Genomic DNA, 20342 nt, shown 5'->3' on the forward strand with positions numbered 1-20342 from the left:
TGCAAATATTCTACAATCGGTGTGAGCAAAATTCTTAGAGACTTACCCAGAAAGACTCACAGCTGTAATCGCTGCCAAAGGTGATTCTAACATGTATTGACTCAGGAGTGTGAATACTTATGTCAATTAGTTATTTCTGTATTTCATTTTCAATACATTTGCAAAAATGTATAAAAACATGTTTTTCATTATGGGGTATTGTGTGCAGATGGGTGAGAGAAAAAACTATATTTAAGCCATTTTGAATTCAGTCTGTAAGGCAGCAAAACGTGGAATAAGTCAAGGGTTATGAATGCTTTCTGAAGTGACTGTACGTTTATAATTTCTGTGAAGTCACATAGTACTCATTATGAAATGTACAGAGAAGGAATGGGTTAAGATAGTCAGACGTGTGACTAAGGGACAAACCCGATGTTGATCGTTGTGAAAAGAAGCACACAGTGATCTCATTGTTAGAGATAATGTTGTGTTTTCCTCTTTACTCACATGACTGCCGCTCCTTCTGCCTGGAATAGGCTTTATTGTGCGTGTCTGTGTGTGTGTGTGTGCATGTCTGTGCGTGTGTGTCTGTGCAGGATCAGAAGACCAGAAGCCTTTGATTTTTCAGTCTTTATCTCTATTTAATTGTTAGGCTATCACACTGCTGTGCATTCTGTGTGTGTATAGTATATGAGTCCATTAACCTCTTGTCATGGCATGTTATCAGCTGACTGACTGATGATCTTTTTAAGCAGTCACTGTGAATTTATTGTGTCAATATTAAGACGCCATTGCATCATTTCTCGTGGCATCAGATAGCTGAGGACATGCAGACTATGAAAAGTAGACATCTGGAGATGGTGCAAGAGCTAGAGGAAAACTTTCAGATCGCATCACGAGAGAACCAGGTGATCTGTGTGTGCGTGCGTGTGTGTATTGATCAGGTGTCACTACAAGTTGAATTCAACACTTATCTGTGCTAGTAGGAGAGGACAATACTGAAGATCCGATCTCACTACCAGAACAAGCTGAATGCACTGAAGAGAATCTTAGACCTTTACCAAGAGAAGGTAGAAAAGAAGAACACACACTGGGAGGAGAGAATCACAGTGAGTTCCCTCTTACCGACCAACCATCACCACCCCTCATCGGGGGACAACTTTGTCACTATGCTATATTCTATTTAGTTCAGTAGACCTTTATTGTCCCCAGAGGCCTTGTTGAGTGTAACATAACAATAAGTAAAAACTTTTTTTTTTAAACATACAAAACATGAAACCATACCGTATGATACATTAAGATCGAAGTTGGGTTTGCCTCTTCATCAACAAGAAATGGTGTGTTGACTCTAGCGTAGTGGAAGTCTCGCCCTTCTTGGAATGCCTGATGGTCAAATACTGACACTTCTACCCCCCGAGAAAGTTGTCAGCTGTTATCGTGACTGCTGTATACATTACAACTCAGGAAAAGAAAAATAAGAAGCTGGAACTTAACAAACTGTACGAGGCTATAAACAAACAGGAAAACTTGCACCCGGAGGCTGCTTTCCTTGTTGCCTTGCTAGTGATGATGGTAATATGTTCCGAGACTCCCCCGATAACATCAATGAGCTAACCACCTCCGTCGCCATGCATCGGCGACGTTGTCCCCACAGTGAAGGTTCACTGCTTCTCCAATCAAAAGCCCTGGATTAACACCGAAATTGGCGCTAAGCTAAAGGACAGGGCTACCGCACACAGTGCTATCGCAGGTAACCCCTAGGCTATGGCTGAAGACAGGAACAAGTACAAGAAGTCCTGCAAAAGGACAATATAGGGATTAGGTGGAATCATATTACACAGGCTCTGACGCCTGCCACATGTGGCAGGGGCTGTTGTCCATTACGCGTTACAAAGAAAGACCCGGCCGTGATCTGCCCAACAATGCCTCTCTAACAGACCATCTCAATGCATTATATGCAAAACTTCGAACACCGCGAGGGCCCCCACTGACCCAGAGGACTGGTTGATCTCGTGCCTACGCGAGTAAGGTCTTTAATCAGATCAACACTCTCAAGGCCGCGGGGCCTGAAGTTATTCCAGTGCTCGTTCTCAGACAATGCGCAGAACAGCTGGCAGGCAAATTCATGGTCATTTTCAACCTCTCCTGGTCCCAGTCTGTGATCCCCACGTCTTAAGCTGACCACCATCATTCCTGTTCCAAAGAACTCTAAGGCTTCATGCCACCCTGGAGCACTCGCATCTGTAATCATGAAGTGCTTTGAAAGGCCGGTTATGGCACATGTTAACTCCATCTTCCCAGACACCCTACATTAGACCCACTCCAATTTGCATACCTCCCCAACAGATCCATAGACAACATAATCTCAATTGCACTCCACTCTTGCCTCGCCCACCTAGATAAGAAGAATATCTATGTGAGAATGCTGTTCATTGACTACAGCTTAGCGTTCAACACCATTGTTCCCTCCAAGCTTTTCACCAAGCTTTGGACCCTGGGATTGAACACTTCCATCTCCAACTCGATCCACGACCCCAGGAGGTGAGGGTAGGCAACATCCCCTCTGCTACTCTGCCACTCAACACAGGGGCCTCACAGGGGTGTGTTCTTAGCCCCTCCTGTACTCCCTGTTCACCCACAACTTCGTGGCCCCACACGACTCCAACACCATCTTCAAGTTTGCTGACGACATGACTGTGGTAAGCCTGATCACCAGTGATGATAAGACAGCCTACAGGGAGGAGGTCAGTGACCTGGCAGTGTGGTGCCAGGACAACAACCTCTCCCTCAACGTCAGTAAGACCAAGGAGAGCTTCAAATTGCTTGTTGTCCAAATCACTAAGGACTTGAAATGGTCCACACACACAGTGTTGAAGAAGGCGCGACAGCCCATCACCGGGCCCAAACTCCCTGCCACCCGGGACCTTTATATCAGGTGGTGTGAAAGGAAGGCCCAGAAAATCATTAAAGACTCCAACCACCCAAGCCATAGAGTTTTCTCTCTGCTTCCGCATGGCAAGCGGTACTGGTGCATCAAGTCTGACACCAACAGGCTCCTGAACAGACTCTATCCCCAAGCCAATCAGACTGATATATACACGTAGCTAACAAAATGGCTACACGGACTATCTGCGTTGACCATTTAATTTAATTTCTTATTTGTAGTCTCTATGCACACTCCCAGGACTCTACACACTCACCGACACACACACACACCGACACACCGACACACCGACACACACACACACACACACACACACACACACACACACACACACACACACACACACACACACACACACACACACACACACACACACACACACACACACACACACACACACACACACACGCACACATTCACTTAATTTGCTCACACACATAACATGTGCATACATTTACACTGACTCTACATACAAACACACAAACTCACATACAATAATCATACACGCTGCGGCTACTGGTTATGATATATCCTGATGCCCCTTTACATACAGTATCTACCTCTATCACAGTATCCCTGTGCATTGTTAACATGGTATTGGAACTGACCCTGTATATAGCTTACCTTCTCTTGTTCTTCTCATTTCTTATTTTTATTTCTCTTGTGTTTTTGTTCTACCTTATGTTATTTTTAGTACTACATTGACATTGATTACCGCATTGTTGGGTTTAGAGCTTGAACGAAAGGTATTTCACCATACTTGTGAATGTGATATTACCACTTGTGAATGTGATATTACCATATTACACTCAGTGGCGGTCGGTGAGGGAGGATTTTTTTTTCTTCATGATCACGGCCTTATTTCTATCACAGCATATTTGTCATGATTGTTATAAGGAGTGGACCAAAGTGCAGCGTGGTAGGCGCACATTTTCCTTTATTAAATGAACACCGAACAAAAACAACAAAATACCAAATGAAACGTGATGCTAAATAATAGTGCTAACAGGCAACTATCCATAGTCATGATCCCACAAAGCACAAAAGGGGAAATGGCTGCCTAATTATGATCCCCAATCAGAGACAACGATAAACAGCTGCCTGTGATTGGGAATCATACCATGCCAACATAGATATATAATTTCCTAGATGACCCACCCTAGTCACACTCCGACCTAACCAGCATAGAGAATAACAGGCTCTCTATGGTCAGGGCGTGACAATATTGGATGACTGTCATTCACATTCCATTCACCCAGTTCAATGTAACAGCGATAGGTTTAGGCTACTACACTACAGGTCAAAAGTTTTAGAACGCCTACTCATTCAAGGGTTTTTCTTTATTTTTACACTTTTCTACATTGTAGAATAATATCGAAGACATCAAAACTATGAAGTAACACACATGGAATCATGTAGTAACCAAAAAAGTGTTTGACAAATGAAAATATAATTTATATTTGAGATTCTTCAAAGTAGCCACCCATTGCCTTGATGACAGCTTTGCACTCTCTTGGCATTCTCTCAACCAGCTTCATGAAGTAGTCACGTGGAATGCATCTCAATAAACAGGTGTGCCTTCTTAAAAGTTAATTTGTGGAATTTATTTTATTCTTAATGTGTTTGAGCCAATCAGTTATGTTGTGACAAGGTAGGGAGGTATACAGAGGATAGCCTTGGTAAAAGACAAAGTCCATATTATGGCAAGAACAGCTCAAATAAGCAAAGAGAAACGACAGTCCATCATTTCTTGAAGACGTGAAGGTCAGTCAATAAGGAAAATGTCAAGAACTTTGAAGGTTTCTTCAAGTACAGTCGCAAAATCCAGTTCTGGATCCTTGCTTGACAACCATTTTGGGTTGTCAAGCAACCAACAACATTGTAGTTACTCCACAATACTAACCTAATTGACAGAGTGAAAAGAAGGAAGCTTGTACAGAATACAAAATGTGGGAAGAGCCAAGATTAAATGCACAGCCTGTTCATGTTGCAAATACGATAAGGTAGTGCAACTAGGCAGAGTTGTTATGCATAATACAAGTAAAATAGATATCAAGAGAGCAGCAAAAGGTTAACCCAACCTAGCATTCACTCCACTTTTGGCCTTGGGGTTACATCACCCTTGTGCCCAAGAAGTACTCTGTACCGATGCCCCGAAGAGTTCAAATTCATACGTACAGTGGGTCAGATACATTTCCTTATCAAATATGGAGGAAATGTAAACGTTATGACATGATCCTCGTACAGTACAGAAAGGCGATCCTAGAGCAGTACCATGAACTTACACATCATAGTCAGAGGTTTTCCTCGTCTCAGTTGTCTCACTAACCATCCCATGTATTCATTTGACATAAGTTCAAATCACAATGTCCATCGGGGTCGCAATTTCTGTCTCATATGTTTGTCCTCTTCCATTCAGAGTGTGAGCCGGCAGAATGAGAGGCTGCAGGGAGAGCAGATCGCGGAGAGGAGGAGGAGTAGAGAGGAGGCCCTGCAGTGGCAGAGAGAGAAGGTCTGACCATACAGAGGCTAAAAGAGGTTCTGATTCTCTGCTTTGTTTGTGAGTCTCGTAGTGTGAGCCATGGTCACCCTCTTATGGCCACAGCGACAACAGAGGCTCTGCTACAGCAGCACTGGCTATACTACTTATTGTACAGTAATACACTGTTTCTGAACTGACATTGAGTTGCATGGCGAAGACACATGACTTTTGTGACATGAAACAACATGACAGGGCAGGGATTTTTCCTCTCTCGAAATGATAGTGGAGCTCAGACTGATGATACTTGTCTCTGCTTAGATAACCTCAACATGGTTCTTCTTCCCAACAGAATAAAATGATGGAGCTTTTCTCCACCAGACTAGACCTCCTCCACAGCCACCAGGCATCCAGTGAGTTGGTGTGCTTATGTTTGTGTACATGTGTGTGTTTCTGACTGTTATAAATGGTGTACAATGGTGAATAGCACTACAGGAGCTGCAGATGGCCAGGCAGGAGGTGGGGAAAGTCCAGGAGATTCTCAGGACATCCCCACAGGAGAAGGGGCAACAGGAAGCCCTTCCTACTGATGCTGGTGACATATTAGAGAATGACAACGGTTCCGTCCAGCAAACTGAGGTGGGTGTAGGTGTGTTTTTGCCCCAAATCACTGAGACTGGGTCAGACTGCTTTCATTGCCCTAATTGCTAAGGTAAAGATTGGGGGTTAGAGTAATCTGATCCTCGTTCTGTAATTAATGGCATTTTCAGCCATGAACATTGGTCAGTGTTGTGGGGTTGTGACAGTGAGCACTGAGCAGGGCTTTGCTGTCCATAGGGGTGCTGTGGCACAGAGCTGCCACTGGAGGGGGCCCAAGCTCGCCTGGAGGAGTTGAAGGAGAGTCTGTATAAAAGGGAGAGAGAGATTACTGAGCTCCTGGAGGCAGAGCAGACACCCATCCCACCTATCCCAGTGGCACAGCCCCCCTGTGCTGTCCTGCTCCGCATTGTCGTTGAGAAGGTGAGATGTTTAAGTGTCTAATTGAAACACATTGGAACACTTTGGAACTAAATGCTGAGACACCTAAACGATGCCTCACTGCAGGGCCGGCCCTTGCCTTTTGGGAGCCCTAAGCAAAATTTGGTTATGTGGCCCCCCCACCTCACGGGCAAAACATTTTAGAGTCAGAGAGAACATTTTTAAGTTTTAACGTACATTTCCTGCAATTCTACACATTTTGCCATGGGGCAGAGAGAATATTTTCATACCAGGTCGGTCATTTGGCCATGATTAATACAAGTTTAGATAGCTGGCTAGACTAATTTACCAATCTGGACTAATTGAGTAACTGTCAGTGGCTGACATAGGAAAACTGCTGATGCACAACCACATTTCAAAATTGCACTTTGTGTATTCTACTATTCTCACTCTTGACTGAGTAAAAAATGTGCTTATGCCCAGGGCCGGCCCTGCCTAACTGAAATTGTTAAATTATTTCACAGCTATGACTCTAATGATCAGTGAATCACACCGTTCAAACAGTAAAACAGCCACATTATTGAAATAATTTGTCTTAGGCCCATGATATCTGTAGCGGAGTGATTGAGGCGAGGCTCCTTGTTGACCACATGTTCGAGGAGAACCATGTGGCCTTGGCCCAAGCAAGAGAAAAACTTGAACATATGTCACAGATGACCGCAGATGATGACAACAGCAAAGACGAGGTCAACTCTGCCCCAGAATGGTCAGTATACGAACTACAAAGCAAATTTATTTCCCTTACTGTAGCTTCCTTTTCTGCCATATAACTGGAGGGCCCCATCCTTCAGCTTTCGGTGGAATTTTACTTATTGAATCTTGGTCTGAGGGCATCTCTGCCTCGAATCCTAATTGATTAGGGAAAGGGTTGAGGCAAGGATTAGGGTTTAACCAAATATATAGACATGAAGGTAGGGTTAGGGGTTAGGGTTAGGTTTGAGGCTAGGGTTAGAGTTGAATCAGGATATGGACATGAAGCCAGGGGTTAGGGTTAGAGTTGAACCAGGATATGGACATGAAGCTAGGGGTTAGGGTTAGGTTTGAGGCTAGGGTTAGAGTTGAACCAGGATATGGGCTTGAAGCTAAGGGTTTGGGTAAGGAGTTAAATGTAGAAAATGTATGGGATTGGTTAGGTTCAGGATTGGGCTAAGGGTTGGGGTGAGTTTCGAACCAGCTGGCTTTTGTATGGAAGCACTGAAGAGACCATAGAGACCCTATTTTACATAGTGTCCTTTTGATATGGGTCAAACAAAATGATCACCCCTCTTGTTATTGAGTGAATAATGTTATGTACCACAGGTTGGACTCTTCCAATGAGTATGCTTCTAATGTGCTGTTGCTACAAGAGACACTGAGGGAATGTGAGATTACCCAGATGGCTCTGGACTGTATCAGAGTCGGGGCCAGGCCTTCTCTCTCTGGTAATGTAATGTTGTGTGTGTGTGTGTGTGTGTGTGTGTGTGTGCGGGCATGCGCGTTGCTGCTACTACGTATGTTTACCCATGTGTGTCTGTTTCTATTTGTGTGACTGAACATTGTAGTGGGATTGAGGGTCTAAATGGTATTAAATGTTGTATTGACCTGGATATGTGTTGTGTAATCACGAGACATGTACAGTGGGTATCATGAGTATCCACCACCTTGGATTTCTTCACATTTTATTGTGTTCCAAAGTGTGATTAAAATGGATTACATTTAGCCTTGCCTAAACAAAGGGAGTGAATATGCAACAACTATATTATGTTTATTGCATAAACAAATATAGGGAATTTTCTTTTCACTTTGACATTGAGTATTTCCAGTATTATTGTCTATCAGTGGTTCCCTAACTTTTTATAGTCCCGTACCCCTTCAAACATTCAACCTCCAGCTGCGTACCCCTCTAGCACCAGGGTCAGCGCACTCTCAAATGTTGTTTTTGGCCATCATTGTAAGCCTGCCACACACACACATACGATACATTTATTAAACTTAAGAATGAGTGTGAGTTTTTGTCACAACCCAGCTTGTGGTAAGTGACAAAGAGCTCTTATAGGACCAGGGCACAAATAATAACATAATAATAATCAATAATTTTGCTCTTTATTTAACCATCTTACATATAAAACCTTATTTGTTCATCAAAAATTGTGAATAACTCACCACAGGTTAATGAGAAGGGTGTGCTTGAAAGGATGCACATAACTCTGCAACGTTGGGTTGTATTGGAGAGAGTCTGAGTCTTAAATAATTTTCCACACACAGTCTGTGCCTGTATTTAGTTATCATGCTAGTGAGGGCCGAGAATCCACTCTCACATAGGTACGTGGTTGCAAAGGGAATCAGCGACTTAACAGCGCGATTTGCCAAGGCAGGATACTCTGAGGGCAGCCCAATCCAGAAATCTGGCAGTGGCTTCTGATTAAATACAATTTTCACAGAACCGCTTGTTGAAATTTCGATGAAGCTATCTTGTTCAGATATCGGTAAGTGGACTGGAGGCAGTTGTTTGTGTCATCCGTTTTGGGAAATTTCGCACCCAACTCACTCATGTGCTTCGCTATATCACATTTGACATTATCTGTAAGCTTGAGTTCATTTGCACACAAAAAATATACAATGATGGCAATACCCGTGGGTTGTCCTTGTTAATGCAGACAGAGGAGAGCTCGAACTTCTTAATCATAGCCTCAATTGAATATAGTTGGCGAGAGTCATTCAGCCGAGAAAAAACATTACCCAGATAAGCCAGTCGTGTGAGAAACTCGTCATCATGCAAGCTGTTAGACAAGTGAAAATTATGTTCATTAAAGAAAACTTTAAATTCGTCTCACAATTTTAAAAAAAAGTGTCAAAACTTTGCCCCTTGATAACCAGCGCACTTCTGTATGTTGTAAAAGCGTTACATGGTCTCTGCACATATCATTGCATAGTGCAGAAAATACACGAGAGTTCAGGGGCCTTGCTTTACCAAAGTTAACCATTTTCACTGTAGTGTCCAAAACGTCTTTCAAGCTATCAGGCATTCCCTTGGCAGCAAGAGCCTCTCAGTGGATGCTGCAGTGTACCCAAGTGGCTACGGGAGCAACTGTTTGCATGCGCTTTACCACTCAAATATGTCTCCCTGTCGTGGCTTTTGCACCATCAGTACAGAGATACCAACATGAGCAGCAGTTACGTTTGGCTCTACATACGGACCCGTTAGTGGAATTCCTGCGAGAGAGTAACAGTTAATGTGATTGGATGTTAGTTATTTGACTAGGCTACCTGTATTTGACATTGTGTTGTTATTTCATTGAACACTAGATGGTTTAGTTTTATTTTTGGCAGTGAAACGAGGCAACTCAGGCGAGGAAATAACCTCACTCAAATTTATAGCCCCATTGGAAAATATAAATGGACTGTTTGAAAAAGAAGAAAAAAAATGTTTTGAAAATAAATGTTGAAAAAACAAATCAATTTTTATTTGGCGTACCCTCAACGGCATTGCGCGTACCGTACCACAGTTTGGGAATACCTGGTCCAGATTAATGACAAAAAAATAATAAAAAATAAATAAATCCCACTTTATAATGCTTTTTTTTTTACTCAACGGGAGGGGAATACTTATGATACCCACAGTTAACTGCATATCTTTCATTAGTTTGATGCACTACAGCAGGGTTGGGGTCAATTTGAATAGAAGTCTGTCAATTCAGGAAGTAATCTGAAATTCCAACTCAATAAATAAAATAAAAAAGCCTTTTATTCTCAGTAGCTATGTTTCCATTAACTTGTCCAGCGATTTTTTTTGTTGACATTTAGAAAGTTTGCATAGAAAATATATTTGACAATTGCCTGCTATGGTGCGTTTCCATTTAACTATCTTGTGTCAATAAAAACAGCTGGACGTAATGACATCACACCTTAAAACCCACATTTTCCCACAAGTTTATAATATTTAGGCAAATTGCACATTACATAATTGGCGACCGCCAGTATGCCCTCCCACCTATCTTTTTCATGTCTCAGGTAGCCCGCAAAAGCCAGCATGGATAGAATGCAGGAATTGACTCATATATGCCATATTCTATTAATTCTCACGTGCCAACATATCTCCACGGTCTGTGCCATGACAAAACTTGTAATTGGAGGGTGAAACTTGCATCCAGCCAAACTGAAAAGCAAGTCGAAGCAATTCAGCCATTCTTGAAAGTCAGGATGAGAATCCTGCAAAGAAACATTATAGTTGGAAAATAGATTTAGCAGGCAGTTGGCATTTAGAGTTAAATCTATATTTGCCACTTCCATTACACGTCACAGAGTTTTGGGGTGACATTGCTTTTGTCGAATAAACCTGGATTAGACTTCTTCAAATCGACTTGACCCCAACCCTGCACCACAGTACCATACTGTGCTTTCCTCTCCACTCTCTCAGACTGTGACGCAACTCCAGAGCTGGATGAGATTTTGAGGAAAGGTGAGGGAGGGAAAAGCGTTGGCCAGCAACTTTTATTGCTGCAAGACCAGGTGAGATGTCCAAACAGGGACCTGGATGTGATGTGACTAACTAGCCTATAGCTAGCCAGCTAAGACATGAAGTATAACCTTCAGTGCGCACAATCAGCATTTCTCAATGCTAAGGGCCTTGACGGGACAACCATGTTTGTAGTTGATGTTTTCAGAGGGGTTCTCATCCACTCTACTCTTGGTTGTCTTACTGTTTGTAGTCTCAGTTGTACTGTCTCTTCTATCCCCTGTTGGCAGCTGAAACAAGTGAGAGAGGAGAATAGGAAGGTCGTAGAGAACTACACTTCAGAGAGGACCATGAGAAAGAAGTACTACAATATGGTCGAGGACATGAAAGGTAGTTATCTATCTATGTAATTGACTAGGTTTGAATGCGGGTCTTCTGCATGCCACAAGACTATTTTAGCTGAGCTAGCATAGGTGCAAGTTCAGTACTGTACAGTTTGGGGTCAGTGGCGTCGCTTGACCTTTGCAGTGGTTTTGTCGTGTGGTGCAGGTAAAATTCGGGTGTTCTGCCGGATACGGCCCATGAGCCGTACCGAGTCAGCTCAGGGAGGGGCCATCGCCGTGGGGCATCTGGACGATTACTCTGTTACCGTGGAAACCTCAAGGGGGCCGAGAGAGTTCCAGTTCGACCGGGTATTCAGTGGAGAGAGCTCCCAGGAAGATGTGTTCCAAGACACCAACAGGTGATGCTGCCAATCTTAACATCCTTTTATTGGCTCAAATGGTTCATTTTGATTTGATTTAGGAAGCCGAAATGTTCATGTCTAAACCAAAGGAAACAGGAAAGGAGGTATCTTCCCCTTTCAAAACTTCTGCCAAAGCCCATCCTTAGACCCTATTACCCCTATGTCAGATTCAATAGGTCTGTACGAAATACAGTACAGAGCACTGTGATTGGTTTGGTGGAGGTGGGGGAACTGGAAATGTACTCAAAGGTCTTTTGTAAATTTAGAGTTTTGTGCTTATTGTACGCAACATTGCAACTAGGGTTGCAAAGGGAGGCTATATTACTGGAAACTTTCAAAGTTTACCAGTAAACTACCAGAATTTTTGTGAACAATTATTTATTCATTTTTCTTGCATGTCTTAGACAATTACAGTTTCAAGATATTAATATGTACAGTTCAATAGGGGCTAAATCTATCATAAATTATCTAGTGGCCCTTTGGAGTACTTCAGATTATTACAGGTGTCTGTAATTATCTCTGGCCCTCTCTCTGGCCTTATCACATGTAAAATATATGAAATAATTATAAAATATGTTTTAAAATGAAAAGCTAGAATGACAAAGCTGAAAAACATTATCCTAAATACAAACCATTAGCTTAGTGAATGCCATTGGTGTTTAATATGAGGGTGTCAGCATGAAATCTCCTTTCTATTATTATTTTATACATTTATTTTACTATATCTATATGTATATATTGTAAATGTTTTGGCATCAAACTGGTGAATAGTTGAACGAGTTGCAGAGGCAATTGAAAATAGTGCCATTGTTGACTAGATGCTTTTCTCATTAATTAGGCTATTTCCACTTGAACCATATGGTCTGTGTACTAGAAACTCATGGATAATATAAACACAGATATACAAAAATGAATACTATACAGTGCAGTATTAAGTCCCCTCCCCTTTTCCACATTTTGGTACATTACAGCCTTATTCGAAAATGGATTAAATAAAAAAAATCCTCATCAATCTGCACACAATAACCATAATGACAAAGTGAAAACAGGTTTTTAGAAAGTTTTGCGAATGTATGTATTTTTTAACTTTATTTACAAGAGTAAAATATTTATTTACAAAAGTATTCAGACCCCTTGCTATGAGACTCAAAATTGAGCTCAGGTGCATCCTGTTTCCATTGATCATCCTTGAGATGTTTCTACAACTTGATTGGAGTCCACCCGTGGTAAATTCAATTGATTGGACATGATTTGGAAAGGCAACCTGTCTATATAAAGTCCCACAGTTGACAGAGCAACCCCAGGTGTACTTTTCTGTACTCTCTGGATAAAAATCTAATTATGATAAGTATACAATATTACATATTGGATCCTTAAAAAATACAACTTTTACATTACCCTGCAGCATACCTATAAATGGGCTGATGGTGAAGTAGACATACTCATACTCGGGAGTTCATATCACAAAATATATAAATAAGCACTCCACAATGAATTTCAATAGAAAACTTGTAAAGATAGACAAGATCCTGTAACCATGGAGAGGTAAATACCTGTCTATTTATGGAAAAAATGCCCTGATTAACTCCTTAGTCATATCTCAGTTTACTCACTTATGGCGCTGCCTACTCCTGATAATTCGTCTTTCAAATCATATGAGCAAAAAATATTTTGCTTTATCTGGGACACTAAACCAGACAAAATAAAACGAGCCTATCTATATAATGAATATGAATTGGGTGGGTTGAGATCATTAAATATAAAAGCACTAAGCCTCTCTCTAAAAGCTTCACTCATTCAAAAGTTTTATTTGAACCCTAAATGGTTCTCAAGTAGATTAATAAGAAAAGCTCATCCATTGTTTAAAAATGGCCTTTTGGCCTTTGTGCAGATTGCCATGTCTCATTTTCGATTAATTGAAAATGATACTTTTCTCAAAGTATCTGTCTTTTTCAAGCAAGCATTGCAGAGCTGGCTACAATTTCAAATTCATCCCCCTGAAAATATAGAACAAATATTATGGCTGAACTCAAATGTGCTGTTTGATAAAATACCTGTAGTTATGGGAAAGATGTTTGAAAAGGGTATTTTGTTCTTAAATTATTTTGTAAATTGTAATGGTAGAGTTCTGTCCTTCATGGAGTTGAAGGACATAACTTGTACGGGAAGGTCTGCTCAATCCAAGAGTACAACGAATTGATTACAGCATTGCCCCAAAAATGGAGGAGGCGGGGGGCAGCGGGAGGAGGCAGGGAAATGGTCTGTCTGCCTAATATAAAGGATCAAAACTGGCAGAGGAATAAACATAGCATAAATAGGAAAGTATATCAGTTTCATTTGAGGACCAGGATGTTGACAACTGTGCCATACAGATTGCAAAATAGTTGGGAAGAGATTTTTGATTTACCGATTGCACGGTACAGGGTGTATGAGTTGATATATAAAACAACGCAAAATTCAAGACTTCGTGCTTTTCAGCTAAAATTATTATATATAATTCTTGCCACCAACAAAATGTTAAATATTTGGGGTATAAAATAATCTAAACTCTGCAGATTTTGTTGTGAGGATACAGAATCAATAGACCATTTATTTTGGTATTGCCCTCAGGTAGCCTGTTTCTGGTCTCAGGTTCAGGAATGGCTGAAAATGCATAGCATTGATCTAAAATTGACCCTCGAAATAGTACTGTTAGGAGATCTGGAGAGACAGGGCCAGTCAATTACTAATATAGTAGTACTCTTAGTAAAAGTATTTATCTTCAACACACAATCTGTAGATTCTATTTGATTAGATAGATTCAAATTGTATGTTAAACATCATAGCGAAAGATATGATTATATTATTATATGCATTGCATAGAAACAGGAAGTGGGTGGCCAGCAGAGATAGATGGGATGGGCTGAGGGAAGCTGAGGGTTGGTATGTGGAATTGGAGACAAGCGGGTGTGGAGTTGCTGTGTGAGAGAGAGAATGATGGTCAAAAGATAAAAGGAAAAAAAGTCCAAATAAAACATAATAAAAGTACATTTGAATGACACTAACTGGCAGTGTTTTTACAACTAACGCCGGTTTGCCTGAGGTTGATGCCGTGCAGGTGTTTGGACACATGCATATACACACACTCTCATTCAAATAAACACATACAAGAACACACACATACATGTAATAGTGCCAGACATGCACAAAAACATATACAGTTGGCATTGCTGTTATGATTTCAGTTGTCCTTGATGTCCTTTGTTTGAAATGTATTTATATATAAAAAAAATGTTTGCATTGTTGTTTTCTGTTTTCTTTTGTCTTTTCCTTTTTGCTCTTTAGTGTCTTGATGCTGTATTGTTTGTCCTTCATGTTCTAATTATTTAATGTTACCCCTTCCTTGTGTAATTTGTAATAAAAATAAAAAAATAAAAAAATATATGTATATTTTTTAAATGGTCAAGACGTTGGTTTCACCCTCGTTAGACCCAGGATCATATCCCGTGTGTTACAATGACATGCCTCAGGTTCCTGTAAAAACATTTCTGACCTCACAGTGTCTTTCAGAATCCCTGTTTGAACCAGTCTCTTTTCCAGGCTGATCCAGTCAGCCATCGACGGCTTCAACGTGTGTATCTTCGCGTACGGTCAGACAGGCTCCGGAAAGACCTTCACCATGGTGGGTGACAGAGACCAGAGAAGCCCAGGCATCATGCCTAGAGCGTTCAATGCTGTATTTGACATCCTCCAGGAGAATGCCACCAAGTTTGACTTCAAGGTGAGGGATGCGAAGACTTTCTGAGCGATAAGAAACAATTTCCTATTGTATACAGTGAGGGGGAAAAGTATTTGATCCCCTGCTGATTTTTGTACATTTGCCCACTGACAAAGAAATGATCAGTCTATAATTTTAATGGTAAGTTTATTTGAACAATGAGAGACAGAATAACAACAAAAAAATCCTGAAAAACGCATGTCAAAAATGTTATAAATTGATGTGCATTTTAATGAGGGAAATAAGTATTTGACCCCCTCTGCAAAACATGACTGGGCAACATGGGCAAACCCCATGTTGGTAATCACAGAGGTCAGACATTTCTTGTAGTTGGCCACCAGGTTTGCACACATCTCAGGAGGGATTTTGTCCCACTCCTCTTTGCAGATCTTCTCCAAGTCATTAAGGTGCGGGGTGGGGCGGCAGCGTAGCCTAGTGGTTAGAGCGTTGGACTAGTAACCGGAAGGTTGTGAGTTCAAACCCCCGAGCTGACAAGGTACAAATCTGTCGTTCTGCCCCTGAACAGGCAGTTAACCCACTGTTCCCAGGCCGTCATTGAAAATAAGAATATGTTCTTAACTGACTTGCCTGGTTAAATAAAGGTAAAAAAAAAAAAAAAAAAGGTTTCGAGGCTGACGTTTGGCAACTCAAACCTTCAGCTCCCTCCACAGATTTTCTATGGGATTAAGGTCTGGAGACTGGCTAGGCCACTCCAGGACCTTAATGTGCTTCTTCTTGAGCCACTCCTTTGTTGCCTTGGCCATGTGTTTTGGATCATTGTCATGCTGGAATACCCATCCATGACCCATTTTCAATGCACTGGCTGAGGGAATGAGGTTCTCACCCAAGATTTGACGGTACATGGCCCTGTCCATCGTCCCTTTGATGTGGTGAAGTTGTCCTGTCCCCTTAACAGAAAAACACCCCCAAAGCATGTTTCCACCTCCATGTTTGACGGTGGGGATGGTATTCTTGGGGTCATAGGCAGCATTCCTCCTCCTCCAAACACGGCGAGTTGAGTTGATGCCAAAGAGCTCCATTTTGGTCTCATCTGACGACAACACTTTCACCCAGTTGTTCTGAATCATTCAGATATTCATTGGCAAACTTCAGACGGGCATGTATATGTGCTTTCTTGAGCAGGGGGACCTTACTGGCACTGCAGGATTTCAGTCCTTCACGGCGTAGTGTGTTACCAATTGTTTTCTTGGTGACTATGATCCCAGCTGACTTGAGATCATTGACAAGATCCTCCCGTGTAGTTCTGGGCTGATTCCTCACCGTTCTCATGATCATTGCAACTCCAAGAGGTGAGATCTTGCATGGAGCCCCAGGCTGAGGGGGATTGACAGTTATTTTGTGTTTCTTCCATTTACAAATAATCGCACCAACTGTTGTCATCATCTCACCAAGCTGCTTGGCGATGGTCTTGTAGCCCATTCCAGCCTTGTGTAGGTCTACAATCTTGTCCCTGACATCCTTGGAGAGCTCTTTGGTCTTGGCCATGGTGGATTGGAGTGTGGAATCTGATTGATTGATTGCTTCTGTGGACAGGTGTCTTTTATACAGGTAACAAACTGAGATTAGGAGCACTACCTTTAAGAGTGTGCCCCTAATCTCAGCTCATTACCTGTATAAAATACAACTGGGATCCAGAAATCTTTCTGATTGAGAAGGGGTCAAATACGTATTTCCCTCATTAAAATGCAAATCAATTTATAACATTTTTGACAAGCATTTTTCTGGATTTTTGTTGTTGTTATTCTGTCTCTTACTGTTCAAATAAACCTACCATTAAAATTATAGACTGATCATTTCTTTGTCCGTGGGGAAACGTACAAAATCAGCAGGGGATCAAATACTTTTTTCCCTCACTGTATCAGCAACAAGAAGCAAATATACTTTACAGTAAACATAAAATGACTCTCCTCTCCTCCATCCTGTCCTTTTTGCTCCTCTCATCTCTTCTCTGTGTTACTCTCTTCCTAGGTCTCGGTCTATATGTTGGAACTGTATAATGACCGGCTCCAGGACCTCTTTGTGAGCGGGGCCGAGGCCCAGAGCAGGCGGGTGGAGATTAAAAGGAACAGAAAGGGGCTTGTGTTTGCCCAGGGAGCAGAGACAAAGGAGGCCTCCAGCGCCGGGGAGCTCTTCGCCATGTTTCAGCAGGCTTGCGCCAACCGCCATAACGCAGCCACCAGTATGCCCAAACGCCCGCTCCCCATTTCAAAAGCACCCTGTTAAATGGTTTTGATTTATTGGTTTAGTCACAGTCAGATTGAGTGGATGGTAGGTACATCATTACAGACAGAGAGAGAGAGCTGCTAAGCAAGGCACATGTAAAGAGGAGATATTGAGGTCTTAACTGAATCACTGGCTCTTTCATTTACTTCAGGGGTTAACGTGACAACCATGATACCATACTTCACAATTCTACCTCATGTCATAATGCTGTTTCTCTGACAAAATATGATACAATCAGAAAATAGGAATAAAGTAAACAGGAAATAAATCTATATACAGACATTTTAGGTGTTGATTTAAAAGCCTTACTTCTTTTCCTCTGTGTGGTTGATGCAGAGATGAACGTGGAGAGCTCTCGTTCCCACCTGATCATTGGGATCATGGTGGAGAGCAGGAATCTGACCAATGGGAGTGTGAGCTTTGGGAAGTTGAGTCTGGTGGATCTGGCAGGGAGCGAGAGAGCAGCCAAGACTGGGGCAAAAGACGACCAGCTCAAGGTTATTAGGTTACCCTGTTAGAATTCAGGCATAAAGCTTTATATATTACAGTCATTTATGTGGGTGGGCTGTTTTACAACTAACAGTTTGCATTTTTTCCCATGGATATCATTGTTGAATAATCCTCCCTCTCGTTCTCTCTCTCTGTCAATTCAATTTGCTTTACTGGCATGACGTAACAATGTACATATTGCCAAAGCTTACTTTGAATATTTACAATATGAAAATAATAAGAATAAAAATTGTCAACGGGACAACGGTAACAACAATAACCAAGGCTCTCTGTCTCTTTCTCTCTCCCTTCCTCCTCTTTCTATAGGAGGCTAACTCCATTAACAAGTCTCTGAGTGCTCTGGGAGATGTGATCTCAGCCCTGTCCTCGGACTTGCCACATATCCCCTACAGGAACAGCAAGCTCACCCAGATCATGCAGGACTCGCTGGGCGGCAATGCCAAGACGCTCATGGTCGTTAACGTCTCGCCTTCTGACTGCAACCTGGACGAGACGCTCACCTCTCTTATGTGAGTTTTCCCATCAAACGTACCCCATAAAACACACAACTCAAACACCTAAACACCCGGCCCCCCACTGACAAACACTTCTAACAAACTCTGCTATAAGAAGAGAAACTCATGTCCAATTGACCCATGCCTATAGTAAAAAGAAATGCTGAAATCAAATCCCTACATCCTTACCAGGCTGGAGCTCCAGGAAATGGTTAAAACTGTAGTACTAAGCCCCCAAGATGCACCCTCCAAAATTGCACCCTTGTGCCATTTCAGTTGCCCTTGCTTGGGTTGTTCTTGTTTGCGTGTAACGTACCATGTATGTGACACGTACCATCTCTGTAACACGTATGTAAATCGTACCATATTTTAACACACACCATCTCTTTAACATGTATGCATATCGTAGCATAATTTAACACATACCATCTCTCCGTTTCATATTATTTATTTATTTATATATCTAGTTATGCCACTCGAGTGAAGACCATAACCAACATTGCACAAAGAAACCTGGAGAGTAAAGAGATAGCCCAGCTCAAAGAGGTAAGGTTAATTTTCTTCACACTACCCGGCCTTTTTTGAAGAATGTAGATAAAACTCCTCTTCTTGAGGACGTGATGTCTGGGATATAAATTGACTAATGGCCCAAGACGACTAACATACAGAGCAATACATTGGCAAACTGAGGAACCTGAGGCATGCCATTGTAACACATGGGATATGATCCTGGGTCTAACGAGGGGAAGCCAACGTCGACCATTAGACCAAGAGGAAATTCCCTCTTGGCCCAAGGGCCGACACAGATTTTGTGACCATGAGCAACCATGGCCGACTCATGTCCACTACACCATCACGCATGCACACACACACATACCAGTTTTAATCTGACATTGAGGAATTCTCTGTCAAAACAAATGTACGGAGTACAAGCCCCACTCATGACCCTTCTCTCTCGTTTACTCCTTTCTTTCTCTATTTCTGGCAGGTGATCATGAAGTTGAGGTCAGGACAGTCAGTGGAGGATGAGGAGGTCTAATTCCAGGCTGTGGGAATTGGATCTACAGTGCTTTCAGAAAGTATTCATACCCCTTGACTTATTCCACATTTTGTTGTTACAGCCTGAGTTCAAAATTGATTAAATATATTAGATTTTATCTCAGACATCTAGACACAATACCACATAATGACAAGGTAAAAACATGTTTTAAGAAATGTTTTGAAATGTATTGAAAATGAAATACAGAAATATCTCATTTCCATAAGTATTCACACTCCTGAGTCAATACATGCTCAAATCACCTTTGGCAGTGATTACAGCTGTGAGTCTTTCTGGGTAAGTCTCTGAGAGCTTTGCACATCTGGGTTGTACAATATTTGAACATTATTCTGTCAAGTTGGTTGTTGATCATTACTAGACAGCCATTTCAAATCAAATCAAAGATTATTTGTCACGTGCACTGAATACAACAGGTGTAGGTAGAACTTATAGTGAAAAAGGTATGTGTGTGTGTGTAGGTAAGTAAAGAAATAAAACAACAGTAAAAAGACATTTGAAAATAAGAGTAGCAAGGCTATATACAGACACCGGTTAGTCAGGCTTATTGAGGTAGTATGTTATTTGTTTTATGTACCTTTATTTTACTAGGCAAGTCAGTTAAGAACAAATTCTTATTTTCAATGACGGCCTAGGAACAGTGGGTTAACTGCCTGTTCA

General features: G+C 41.7%; 1 protein-coding gene across 1 annotated transcript; it reads left to right on the forward strand.

Annotated features, from left to right (window-relative positions):
- The first annotated feature begins 11246 nt into the window (after positions 1-11246).
- On the forward strand, positions 11247-19664 carry si:dkey-96l17.6 (kinesin-like protein KIN-14E). Its single transcript, XM_046348297.1, has 8 exons — positions 11247-11265; positions 11425-11617; positions 15200-15380; positions 17367-17577; positions 17958-18118; positions 18438-18640; positions 19093-19171; positions 19614-19664. Exons 1-8 carry the CDS (start codon positions 11247-11249, stop codon positions 19662-19664), a joined length of 1098 nt encoding a protein of 365 aa, XP_046204253.1.
- The last annotated feature ends 678 nt before the right edge of the window (positions 19665-20342 follow it).

This window comes from Oncorhynchus gorbuscha, linkage group LG05 (genome assembly GCF_021184085.1).
Source record: "Oncorhynchus gorbuscha isolate QuinsamMale2020 ecotype Even-year linkage group LG05, OgorEven_v1.0, whole genome shotgun sequence".
Lineage (NCBI taxonomy): Eukaryota > Metazoa > Chordata > Actinopteri > Salmoniformes > Salmonidae > Oncorhynchus > Oncorhynchus gorbuscha.

Excerpts from the sequence above, each read along its gene's own strand:
- si:dkey-96l17.6 (XM_046348297.1), top strand. Across the intron at positions 15,381-17,366 it reads CCACCAAGTTTGACTTCAAG|GTCTCGGTCTATATGTTGGA; the intron begins GTGAGGGATGCG and ends CTCTCTTCCTAG. Across the intron at positions 17,578-17,957 it reads CCGCCATAACGCAGCCACCA|AGATGAACGTGGAGAGCTCT; the intron begins GTATGCCCAAAC and ends TGGTTGATGCAG.